Genomic DNA, 12,662 nt, shown 5'->3' on the forward strand with positions numbered 1-12,662 from the left:
ACAGGTTTTCCTGGAATTCTGTAGGCTAGGCTATCCTCTAACTCAGAGATTCTCTTGTACTTTTTCCAAGGTGGGATTAAAGGAGTGGGCCACCACACCAGCTAAAGCTAGCTATTTTTAATTTAAAAACCTTTTTTAGAAGGGTGGTGGCAAGTGCCTTTAATCCCAGCAATCAGGACACAGAGGTAGGTGAATCTCTGTGAGATGTAGGCCAGCCTGGACTACAGAGTGAGTTCCAGGATAACCAAAGTTACACAGAGAAACCCTATCTAGTGGGAGAAAGAAAAAAATTTTTTTCTACATCAGCGCTGTGGTTATGATACACACCATGGCACCAGGGTTGGGCTAGGTTGGGTTGGTTTTTGGCACCAGGCTTTTATGTGAATTCTGAATGGACTCTGGTCCTCATGCTGGTGTGTATCAAACACTTTACCACTGAGCCATCTCCCCAGCTATATTTTTGTTTCCTTTATGCTAAAAGCTTTTTTCTCTTTCTTCTGTCTCCTTTGCTCTCTTTCATCCCAGCAATGACCTAAATCCAGCTTCTTATAAATTAATCCTCCTTTAACACAGTCACCATCTGTTCTGGCTCTGAAGTCTGAGAGTTCATCCTCTGGCAATTTTTCTTTTTTTTTTTAAAGATTTATTTATTATTATAGATAAGTACACTGTCCCTGTCTTCAGACACACCAGAAGAGGGCGTCAGATCATTACAGATGGTTGTGAGCCACCATGTGGTTGCCGGGATTTGAACTCAGGACCTTCAGAAAAGCAGTAAGCTTTCTTAACCACTGAGCCATCTCTCCAGCCCCGACAATTTTTCTTGAACTAGGCTTTGTCCAAAGTGCTTTTTAGTTGATAGAATTTACATGTCATTAGTGTTTTCTTAGGATAGTAGAGAATGACTTTTGAGCAAGCATCTAAATGTTATTTAAAAAATATTTTAAGCCTGGTGTGGTGGCATACGCCTTTAATCCCAACACTTGGGAGGCAGAGGCAGGTGGATATCTGAGTTCGAGGCCAGCCTGGTCTACAGAGTGAGTTCCAGGACAGCCAGGGTTACACAGAGAAACCCTGTCTCAAAAAACCAAAAAAAAAAAGAAACCCTGTCTCGAAAAACCAAAATAAATAAATAAAGAAAGAATATTTTAAAAAATACAAAAACTTACAGGGAGTAAATATAAAATATAAAATTATAGCTCTGAAATATAAATTTAATTATATAAATTGATTATTTACCTATCATATTAATATATAATTATATATTAAAATTAATTATAAAAATATAAAAGTATAAGCGCTGGAGAGACGTCTCAGTGGTTAAGAGCACTGATTGCTTCCAGAGGTCCTGAGTTCAAATCCCAGCAACCTCATGGTGGCTCATAACTATCTGTAATGAGATCTGACACCCTTTTCTGGTGTGTCTGAAGACAGTTACAATATAAATGAACAAATCTTTAAAAATATATATATAATTATAGCCTGCCATTGTAAAATTCACACACAGAAGCTTTTCTTTTTTATTTTATTTATTTATTTATTTATTTATTTATTTGAGACAAGGTCTCATAGTTAGTTCTAGGATAGCCAGGACTATGTAGAGAAACTCTAATTCAAAGGAAAGAAAGAAAAGGAAAGGAAGGGGGCTGGAGAGATGGCTCAGGGGTTAAGAGCACTGGCTGCTCTTCCAGAGGTCCTGAGTTCAAATCCCAGAAACCACGTGGTGGCTCACAACCATCTGTAATGAGTTCTGATGCCATCTTCTGGTGTGTCTGAAGACAGCTATAGTGTACGCACAAGCATAAAATAAATAAATAAATCTTAAAAAAAAAAAAAAGGGAAAGGAAAAAACATACCCAGGTCTTATACACACCGTTAATCCCACACTTGGATTCTCTGTGAGTTTGCTCAGGCTCCTTTACTGAGGCAGCCAGGGTGGCACAGTAAAACCAAGTTTTTACTTGCGTTCCTACGCAGCCAGGGTGGCACAGTAAAACCAAGTCTCAACAACAAGCAACAGGGGATGGTGGAGCACACTTCTAATCCCAGCATTTAGAAAACAGAGGCGGGGCTGGTGAGATGGCTCAGTGGGTAAGAGCACCCGACTGCTCTTCCAAAGGTCCAGAGTTCAAATCCCAGCAACCGCATGGTGGCTCACAACCATCCGTAACGAGACTGCTTGTGGACGTTGTACATCGTGGTGCGCACTAGGCTCCGCACCACGATGTACAACGTCCACAAGCTTCCAGAGGTCCTGAGTTCAAATCCCAGAAACCACGTGGTGGCTCACAACTGTCTGTAACAGCTACAGTCTACTCATATACATAAAATAAATAAATCTTTTTTAAGAAAAAGTAATCATTTTGCTGCTTGTGGACGTTGTACATCGTGGTGCGCACTAGGCTCCGCACCACGATGTACAACGTCCACAAGCAGTTCTACCCTTCTTGATAAATATGTTATTTAAAAAATATTTTAAGCCTGGTGTGGTGGCGCACGCCTTTAATCCCAGCACTCGGGAGGCAGAGGCAGGCAGATTTCTGAGTTCGAGGCCAGCCTGGTCTACAAAGTGAGCTCCAGGACAGCCAGGGCTACACAGAGAAACCCTGTCTCGAAAAACCAAAAAAAAAAAAAAAAAAAAAAAGGTGTGCACCACCACCGCCTGGCCTTGTTTGTTTGTTTGTTTAAGATAATAGCTATGTAGGCCCAGCTAGCTAGAGACTCACTGCTCCTGCCTCAGCCAGAGTCCTGGGATTACAGGCAAGGGATCCCACACCTGGTCCTTTAACAACTCATGGAAATGCCATTTTCCCCCAATACGAACTCATTTTTGTGAACCTTCAGCCAATCATGTATTTCCCAGGTTCAGCGTTAGTGGAGAAGGTCCTGGGTTGATGCTATATCTGCTGTCTCTCCAAGTTCAGCATGCGATGAGGGAAAAGTACAGTCTTCTCTAGGAAGAAAGCTAGAAACAGAGCTACAAAGAGTTAACAGCTAAAAGGCCTGGATTAGTGTCTCCTGGGGCCAGCAGGAGACAGAGAGGATTGGAAGCAGTATTAGAGACAGCAGGGTATCCAGGGGAAAGAACTGCACAGAACTCTCTGGAAGGAGCCAGGACTGTAAGTTTATGTCTAATGAATATTTATAATCTCTCATTTTTTTACCTTGATGCTTTTGAGAAGAGCAAAATAAGTGTATTCATTTTGTCCTCTTATTACTAGCCACCAAGTCATCTTTAATCCTCTTACTTTCTTAGGTCTATCCCATAACCAACTCCTTGTCAAAGATTTGGTGTCCCAAACCCGTCCTCCACCTCCGGGACCTCCACCCTTACTGAACAAAAGCAATACCTCCCTACACCTTTGTCTCTTCTATACCCATTATGAATTGTTTTTCACCTTTCGAGATGGGTCTCCAGTAGACCCCTGTCTAGCCTGGACTTCACTATGTAGACCAAGTTAGCCCAGAATTTGTGGTTATCCTCCTGTGTCCTCCTGACAGGCCTATGCCATCATACCCAGGCTCTTCTGCACTCTCCCCAACTTACCAATAACAGGGGAAAAGTCACAACCTGCCAGTGCCACACTCTTGCCTCTATTGCTCATTTGTTCAAAAGAGAGGGATTCTTGACTTTCTCTGTTGGTGGTGGTGGTTTTTATTGTTGTCGTTGTTGTTGCTGCTGCTGCTGCTACTGTTTGGTTTTTTAGATAGACAGGGACTGTCCTGGAGCTCAGTATGTAGACCAGACTGGCCTAATACTCATAGAAATCAGTTTGCCTTTATCTCCCAGCTGAGTGCTGGGATTAAAGCTTATGCCACCATTCCCAGCTTACTTATCATTCTTTTTAAAACAGTGTCTAACTATGTAACTGGAACTGGCCTGAAGCTTATCATCCTGCCTCTCATAAGAACAAGGAGGTGCTTCTTTCTAGATTTCCTCCAAACCCAAGCAAGGCAGCCATCTTCACTCTTGTGTTCCCAAAGGGGCACTCACTCAGGGCATAGACACGCTATATTTCACAAACTATAAAAGCTGAGTCTATCGGTGCAATCCTTTAACCCCAGTATGTGGGAGGCAAAGAGAAGTGAGTTCCAGGCCATGTCATTACTGAGTGCATGACCTTCTATGTGTCTACACCACCACAAGTATAAGTATGATGTGTCAAATGCTATCACAAAGTCCTGGGGAATTCCTACTGCAATTTAGGGAGCTCCTGCAGTAGACGACGGTCCAGTTCACAGTTATAATTTCATGAAGACTTTTCCTTTACTCAATGTCTTCTGGGCTCTCTTACAGCCTGATCATTGAGGTGATGCAGCATCTTCTAGATTATATGCCAGAGGATCTGCCAGTTAGAGACACAGATTCGAGTCCTCTGTTGAAAGGTAGGTAAATCCAGTGCCTAGCTATGGACGCCTTCACTGATTGAGAGAATTCCTTGTCTGCCATGACAGTCCTCACAGTGGTGACTGTTTTCTTTCAGCCCTTTTCTTAAATTTTCCTTTTATTTAAATATTACTTAATTGTATGTGTATGTGTATACACGAGTGTGCAGATGCGTCACATGCCTGCAGCGCTGTGAAGCTCAGATCTCCTCCAACAGGAGTTATGGATGGTTGTAAGCCACCGTGTAGGTGCTGGGAACTGAACCGAGTCCTCTGCAGGGACAGTAAGTACTCTTAACCACTGAGCCACCTCTGAGCCTTCTTAGATGCCTTAGGGTTTTATGTCTGTGAGGAGACACCATGACCATTGTGATTCTTCTTTTTTTTTTTTTATTTATTTATTATATGTAAGTACACTGTAGCTGTCTTCAGACACTCCAGAAGAGGGCGCCAGATCTCGTTGCAGATGGTTGTGAGCCACCATGTGGTTGCTGGGATTTGAACTCTGGACCTTCAGAAGAGCAGTCGGGTGCTCTTACCCACTGAGCCATCTCACCAGCCCCCATTGTGATTCTTCTAAAGGAGAATATTTCGTTGGGGCTGGCTTACAGTCAGAGGTTTAGTCAGTTAATGTCATGGCAGGAAACATTGTGGCATGCAGGCAGACACGGTGCTGGAGAAGAAGCTGAGAGTTCTACATCATGATCCACAGGCAGCAGGAGACTATGTACCACCCTATGTGCACTTGAGCATATAACCCCCCCAACCCCGCCCCCACTGACACACTTCCTCCAATAAGACCACACCTTTTAATAGGGCCAGTCCAGTCTCCATGGGCCAAGCATTCAAACACAGGAGTCTATGGGAGCCATTCCTACTCAACCCTCCACATTAGATATTCTTTCTTTAAAAAAAATTATTTATTTAATGTATGTGAGTACACTGTAGCTGTCTTCAGACATATCAGAAGAAGGCATCAGATCCCATTATAGATGGTTGTGAGCCACCATGTGGTTGCTGGGAATTGAACTCAGGACCTCTGGAAGAGCAGTCAGTGCTCTTAACCACTGAGCCGTCTCTCTAGCTCTCACATTAGATATTCCTAATATTTTATTCTGATTCCATGTGTGCATATTGTGTGCACATCTGTATGTGAGGGAGTACATACTAGAGGTCAAAGACCAGTCTGGGTGGTTGACACCTTCCAACTTTTGCTTTGAGACAGGGTCACTTATTGGCTCAGGACTTGACTCTGTAACCTAGATAGCTTGCCTGTGAATTTCCAGGTAGCCCCTTGTCTTGGCCACCCAGTTTGCCACTGTTGGGGTCACAGGCACATGCCACCACATCTGACCTTTCCGCGTGGATTCTTGAGGTCTACACTCAGATTCTCAGATTGTGAGACAAGGCCTTTCCAGACTGAGACATCTTCTCAGCCATTGAAGTTGCTGGCTTTTTAGTTTTTTCTTTTCAAACTTAAACAATTTTATTTGAAAAATTAAACCAACCAAGTCCTGTCATCCTATAGTCCTGTGTGCACTGGCCTCTGGTTCAAGGGAAACCTGAAAAAGACGAGATGGATGTATAGTCTGAGACACTCAGAGTGCCCCTGAAATTATTTTGTGTGTGTGTGTGGTTTTTGAGACAGGGTTTCTCTGTATAGCCCTGGCTGTCCTGGAACTTACTCTGTAAACCAGGCTGGCCTTGAACTCAGAAATCCACCTGCCTCTGTCTCCCAAGTACTGAGATTAAAGGTGTGTGCCACCATTGCCTGGCTGAAATTCTAATAATAAAGATTTTAGCTGGGTAGTGGTGGTGCATGCCTTTAGTCCCAGCACTTACGAGACAGAGGCAGGTGGATTTCTGAGTTCAAGGCTAGCCTGGTCTACAGAGTTCCTGGACAGCCAGAACTACACAGAGAAACCCTGTCTCAAAAAACAAACAAACCAACCATCAAAGCTCCTGGTGGCTCTATGCGTATGGGGAGCTCTTTCAAGCATGCAGTGTCTGTTGTATGTAGCCTGCCAGGAAAGGGCGTGGAAGCCTTCCTGCCCACTAGCTTCTTTTATATGTTGATAGGGCCTCAAGGTGTTACCCTCGTTGGCCTGACCTAGACTAGGTTGGCCTTGAACCCACAGAAATCTTCTTGCCTCTGTCTCCTGAGTGCTGGATTAAAGACACGGTGCACCAATTCTTTTTCAAGACAGGGTTTCTCTGTGTAGCCCTGGCTGCCCTGGAACTCACTCGGTAGACCAAAGATGGCCTCAGACTCACAGCTCTGCCTGCCTCTGCATCCTGAGTGCTGGAATTAAATGCTTCTGCAATCATACCAGGTCCGAGACTCTTTAAAAACAAATGAGATAAAATAAATAAACAAGTAAGACTATTCTCTGATTACTCTCTTCAGGGACTTTGGGTAAGAATGTAAAGGCCCAGCCGCACTTGGGCAGGATGAACCAGAAGGAGCTGAACTGCAGACGCTTTCACCTCCATGAAGAGCCCACATTGGTGAAGGAACCTTCTCCAAAGCAACGAGATAAAAACAGAAGGTACCCGGAATTCTTAAAATTTCACATTGGCTCCATGCTAAATTGAAAGGATTGTGTTGCTTAGTTGCATATACCAAAAGTGACTCAAACATCAAGGATGTCAGGCCTAAAAAATATATTTATTTATTATATATATATGAGTACATTGTAGCTATCTTCAGACACACCAGAAAAGAGCACCAGATCTCATTACAGATGGTTGTGGGCCACCATGTGGTTGCTGGGAATTGAACTCAGGACCTCTGGAAAAGCAGTCAGTGCTCTTAACAATTGAGCCATCTCTCCAGCCCCTCTAGCCCCTTTCTTTTTCCTCCAAAATATTTTTGCAAACACTATTGCTTTATTGATTTTCTACCATATACCTCACAATTGACCAGAGATCACAGAGCAACCCAAGTAACCTGTGATTAGCGTATCAGTAAAAAAGCAAGAGACAAGTCAGGGTCCTGCTTGGCTGCAAGAGAGGGGATGGAGACAGAGTGAATCTTGGCCGAACAAGGGATAGGCACAAATCTGAAAAGGGATTTCTCCTTTGAAAAGTAAAGATCATACATAAAGGCGTGTTGCATATTCTGTACATGGACGTACTGATTTACTATTAAATCTGCTAACTCATTTACTAGTGTGAAGACAGGAGGAGAAGGAGACCTGGGGAGCCTACATAAGTTGCCTATGATCACATGTAGCAAGTGGCAGAGCTAAAGCCCTTAACTCCAAAATCTCCCGGCCGGGCGTGGTGGTGCACACCTTTAATCCCAGCACTAGGGAGGCAGAGGCAGGCGGATTTCTGAGTTCAAGGCCAGCCTGGTCTACAAAGTGAGTTCCAGGACAGCCAGGGCTATACAGAGAAACCCTGTCTCAAAAAAAAAAAAAAAAAAAAATCTTCCGTATACATACATAAGTGATCTTAGGCTACGGGTTTTCAAAGGTGGATCTCTGGGTGCACCAAGGCAGGATTCAGAGATGGGGTGAAGGAAGATACACACAGAGAAAGATGAGCACTCTGAAGTCTATCTTCAAGACTTCAGGGCCTTGGAGCCAAGGCCAACATTAGTAACATAGGTGCAGGTGATCTGTTTTGCTGTTGTTGTTTTGTTTTGTTCTTTTGAGCCAGGGCCTTGATATGTGGCTTTGGATGGCCTGAAACTTATTATGTTGACCAGGCTGGTCTCAAACTCATAGAGATCAGCTTGTCTCTGTCTCCGGAGTGCTAGGATTATAGGCGTGGACCACCACCTGCTCGTATGTGGAGCTGAGCTAGTTGAATGTATTATTTGTTACAGCTGAGAGGGACAGAGCACAGAGAAAATGCATACCACAAGGGGGATCAAGGCAACTCAGTAAGTGTGCACGGGAGTCTCTGCACTTTGCTTAGGTCGTTAAGGGAGAGTGTAAGAGAGTAGGAGTTTGCTCTAAATTTGGTGCTGCCACAGTGAAGGACTAATTCTACACTCAGTTATCGCAGCAGTAGCACCTGGCTAAGGGGGCGTTAGAGCAAAGGTGAACCTGGGACTGATAAATAAGTTGCAGTTGTTCCCCCTAACAGGGATTTTTAAATTTTTTACTTATTTTGTTTTTGTTTTCTTTTTAAGAGAAGCCCTGTCTCGAAACCCCCCCCCCAAAAGATTTATTTTATTTTTTATTAATGTGCATGTGTCTGTGTGTATGCATGGAGGTGCCCTCAAAGGCCAGAAGAGGTTGTGGGAACCCCTGGCTACTACAGGTGGTGAGCTGTCCAGTGGGGGTGCTCTAGTCCTTTGCAAGAGCAGCAACCATTCTTAACTGCTGAGCCATCTCTCCAGCCTTAAAAAAAATCGACAAACGGCCGGGCATGGTGGCGCGTGCCTTTAATCCCAGCACTGGGGAGGCAGAGGCAGGCGGATTTCTGAGTTCAAGGCCAGCCTGGTCTACAGAGTGAGTTTCAGGACAGCCAGGGCTATACAGAGAAACCCTGTCTAAAAAAAAGATCGACAAACATTTAGCAGCAGGGTCGTATTATGTACCTTTAGCTGGTCTAGAACCCTTTTTAGAATTATTATTATGCTTGATTTTATGTATGTGAATACCCTGTAGCTATCTATTTTCAGACACACCAGATGAGGACATCTAATCCCATTACAGATGGTTGTGAGCCACCTTGTGGTTGCTGGGAATTGAACTCAGGACCTCTGGAAGAGCAGTTAATGCTCTTAACTGCCATCTCTCCAGCCCAGCCTGGAACCCTTTATATCAGTGGTTCTCAACCTTCCTAATGCTTCGACCCTTTAATACAGTTCCTCATATCATGGTGACCTTCAACCATAACATTATTTTCACTGCAACTTCATAACTGTAGTTTTGCTACTGTTTTTTGTTTGTTTGTTTTTTTGTGTAGCCATGGCTGTCCTGGAACTAACTCTGTAGACCAAACTTAGAAATCTGCCTGCCTCTGCCTGGGATTAAAGGCATGTGCTCCCTCTGCCTGGCTTTTTTGTTTTGTTTGTTTGTTTTGCTACTGTTATAAATTTTAATGTAAGTATCTATGGAGATTCACGGGTTGAGAACTGCTGCTCTATGTAGACCATGCTGGCCTTGAACACAGAGTTCTACTTGGCTCTGGCTCCTGAGCGCTGATAACAAAAGAGTGTTCCAGGATAACCAGCCTCCCCTCCCCCTTTTATATGCATTGATGTGGAAGTGTCAGATCCCCTGTAACTGGAGTTATTTACAGACAGTTGTAAGCTGCTGTGTGGGTGCTGGGAATTAAACCTGGGTCCTCTGGAAGAGCAGCCAGTGCTCCTAACTGCAGAGCCTTCTCTCTGGTGTCCAACCCCCCCCCCCACCCAGGTACCCAGCCCCTTTGTGTGTGTGTGTGTGTGTGTTTGGTTGGTTGGTTGGTTGGTTTTTTTTTTTTTTTTTTGGAGACAGGGTTATATTCTGTAACCTGGCTGGGCTGAAACTTGAAGTATCTCGTCCCCAAGGTTGGGATTACAAGCAGACATCACACTCCAGTGGGCTTGCTTTTCCTCACAAGGTAATGTTCCCTAAATAACTACAGGACTGGGCCACAGTTAAATCCAGTGCTGGGAGTAAAGGCCAGTATTACCAAGCCTAACTCAGAGATTAATCTTAGTTTAGGGCATTAATCTTAATTCAGCACTGAATAAAAAAGAATGAAAAGAAGGACATGACTGTTCCTAGCGATAGTGGAGAGGGTTTACTGTAGACAAGTGTGAGAGAAGAGGAACGGCAGTCTCCAAGGCTCCAGAGAGAACATGGCCAGACTAAGCTGGGCCATTTGAGGAGAGAGGGACAGGGGGAGCAAGTAAGGAGCTGGGGCCTGGGACTAGAACCTGACCAAGAGAACAAAGAGGTTTTTAAAAGGACTGGTGTAGCCCAAATCGCTGGATTATATCCGGAAGAGCAGCTGGGGGAAGGGTAGCCCAGACCCTGGACTGGAGAGTTAAGGGTAAGGGGCAGGTGTGCCAACCAGAGGGACACTGTAACAGATAGGGACTGAGGAATACAGGGAGAGCTGGAGGCCAGCCTGGTCTACAGAAAGAGTTCCGGGATAGCCAGGGCTACACAGAGAAACCCTGGCTCAAAGCAACAAAACCAAAAAAAAAAGAAGGAAAGAAAGAAAAGAAGAGACAAATCCGCTGAAAAGGCCACTCCATTTGTGGGGGAGGAGCAGGGCAAGGCGGTGTATTGTGAATGAGAGATAAGAGAGAGAACATACTTAGAGGCATCTGGAAGAGCCCAGAACAAAGAGAAAAAGTAGAATGGACTTGGTGAGAGAGCTCAGGGCAGACCATTCATTTGGGTGATGTGTAGCCTTGGGAGAAAAAAGCTGGTGGTAGCTGGAGAAAGCCTGGGATTTCTAGGACGCGGGGGGGGGGGGTGAGAGTAGTCTGGGCTACACAGAAATCCTGACTTGCAAAACAAAACGAAAACAGCAGCAATAAAATAAAAAGACAAACAAACAAAAAGATCCAGCTAGAAGGCATTTCTTAGTGATTGACGGGAGAGGGCCCAGCCTATTGCGGGTGGTGCTAGTCCTTCCTGTACTGACTGAACAAGCAGGCTGAACAAGCCTTAAGCAGTATCCTTCTACGGCCTGTACGGCTGCTCCAGGTTACCACCCTGTTTGAGTTTTTGTCCTGGCTTCCTTCAATGATGGACTACAATGTGAAAATATAAGTCAAATACATAGCGACAGTAAGCCTAGCTAAGACATCAACGCTGGGGGCTAGGCCCAACTAGAATCAAGCCTTAGGCATGAGTTGGTGTGTGGGGAAACCCCATGTAGCTTGTTTTGCTACAGGCGAAGGACGAACGTGCAGCGATCCACAACTACCCAACCGGACCTACGGACACTTGCTGTGCTCCAGGAGCCAGAGAGGCGCAGGCGGCCGTGGGTCTCAGCGTCCCCGAGCCCCTCGGCGCCCCCGCGTGCCCCAGTTCCCGGGAGGAAAGCGCATGTGCAGCGCCTGTGTCCCTCGACCGCGGTAGGCGGAGCACAGCCTCGAGTCCACGCGGGACGCAGACTGCCCCACACATCTGGTGCGTCTCTACAGCAGAAACCCAAGCTGAGTGAAGCTGGAATCACGCCCTCTCCCGGGAGTGGGGAGGGGACTGAAGCGCCAGTCACAGTTCCCCTTTGTTTTCTCACCTTTCCACTTTCCTAAAATCCTTCCCCATCCCCCAACTCTCGTGTGCGGAAGTCGGGTCCAAATTTCTGAATTCACTGCGAGTAGGCAGCTCAGTGTCAGAGGGCTTGCTTAATATGTTTGAGACGGTAGGTAAATCTCTGAGACCAGCAAAGTAAACAGAACTAAACAAACAAACAAACAATAATAATAATAACTAAAAAAAGAAGAAAAAAAAAAAAAAACCAGACCCGGAGGGGAGAGGGAGTAAAAAGAGGGTAACAGCGATAAGGGCTCAAAAGGGAAGATCGTCTGCGGGAAAGAAGGGAACCATCAGGGAACGGCATGGGCGAGGCAGAGGAGGATGCACAAAGAGGTCCATGTGTACAACTGCAGAACCCGCCATGTTATATGTTAATAATTAAAAAAAAAAGTGAACATTAAACAAATCCGGACTCCAGGCCATGGCGGTTTATTCTTTAATCCCAGCATTCCAGAGGCAGATGCTAGAGTGTTTCTGTGACTCTTACTGTGGTCTACATATCCAGTTCCAGGACAGCCACAGCTACACAGAGAAACCCTGTCTCGGGGGGAAAAAAAATCCAGGCAACCAGCCGACCAAAATGAAATAAAGGAATACCTTTGAGCATGGCTGTACCAGGTTAGGCGAACACACAGGCCCTGGCTTGGACCAGCGAGCCTCCTTTTTCTTCCCATTTGTACCACTCACCGAGTCAGTATTTTGGGCTGAAGATATTTGCAGTTGTGATCTTATGTAAAAATAAGGAAGTGCCTCTGTGGCTAATTGTCACATAAGGATTTCCTCCAAGTCTCAAGGCTCTCTGTGACCAGCACTTGGTGTCCTGGCTTCAGCATGTGGTGTTCTGAAAGATACCATGGCTACATTTCACTTTTTTTTTTTCCCCTGCCTAAACTTTTCAGGGCCAAATGACAGGCGCAGCCATACAGCCCCTCCTGCATTTAAAGACTATGTGATGGACAAGAACACCAGAATCGAAATAACCAGGGAGCCCAGCCAGCTGTGAGTACCTCGGGTGGGTCCCATGTTGTTACCCACAAAGCTTTTGTTGGGAATATA

General features: G+C 45.1%; 1 protein-coding gene across 3 annotated transcripts in view; it reads left to right on the forward strand.

Moving 5' to 3' along the window:
* Window positions 1-4,313: 4,313 nt before the first annotated feature.
* Rpgrip1 (RPGR interacting protein 1) overlaps window positions 4,314-12,662 on the forward strand; it is a 50,736-nt gene continuing 42,387 nt past the window's right edge. For all 3 annotated transcript variants that reach the window (XM_029469308.1, XM_021182684.2, XM_021182686.2), the window contains exons 1-4: window positions 4,314-4,386; window positions 6,794-6,935; window positions 11,239-11,477; window positions 12,506-12,605. In XM_029469308.1, coding sequence (XP_029325168.1) covers window positions 4,314-4,386; window positions 6,794-6,935; window positions 11,239-11,477; window positions 12,506-12,605 — 554 coding nt within the window. The remainder of the gene's footprint in view (window positions 4,387-6,793; window positions 6,936-11,238; window positions 11,478-12,505; window positions 12,606-12,662) is intronic.

The sequence above is a fragment of the Mus caroli genome, chromosome 14 (assembly GCF_900094665.2).
Source record: "Mus caroli chromosome 14, CAROLI_EIJ_v1.1, whole genome shotgun sequence".
In the NCBI taxonomy this organism is placed as follows: Eukaryota; Metazoa; Chordata; class Mammalia; order Rodentia; family Muridae; genus Mus; species Mus caroli.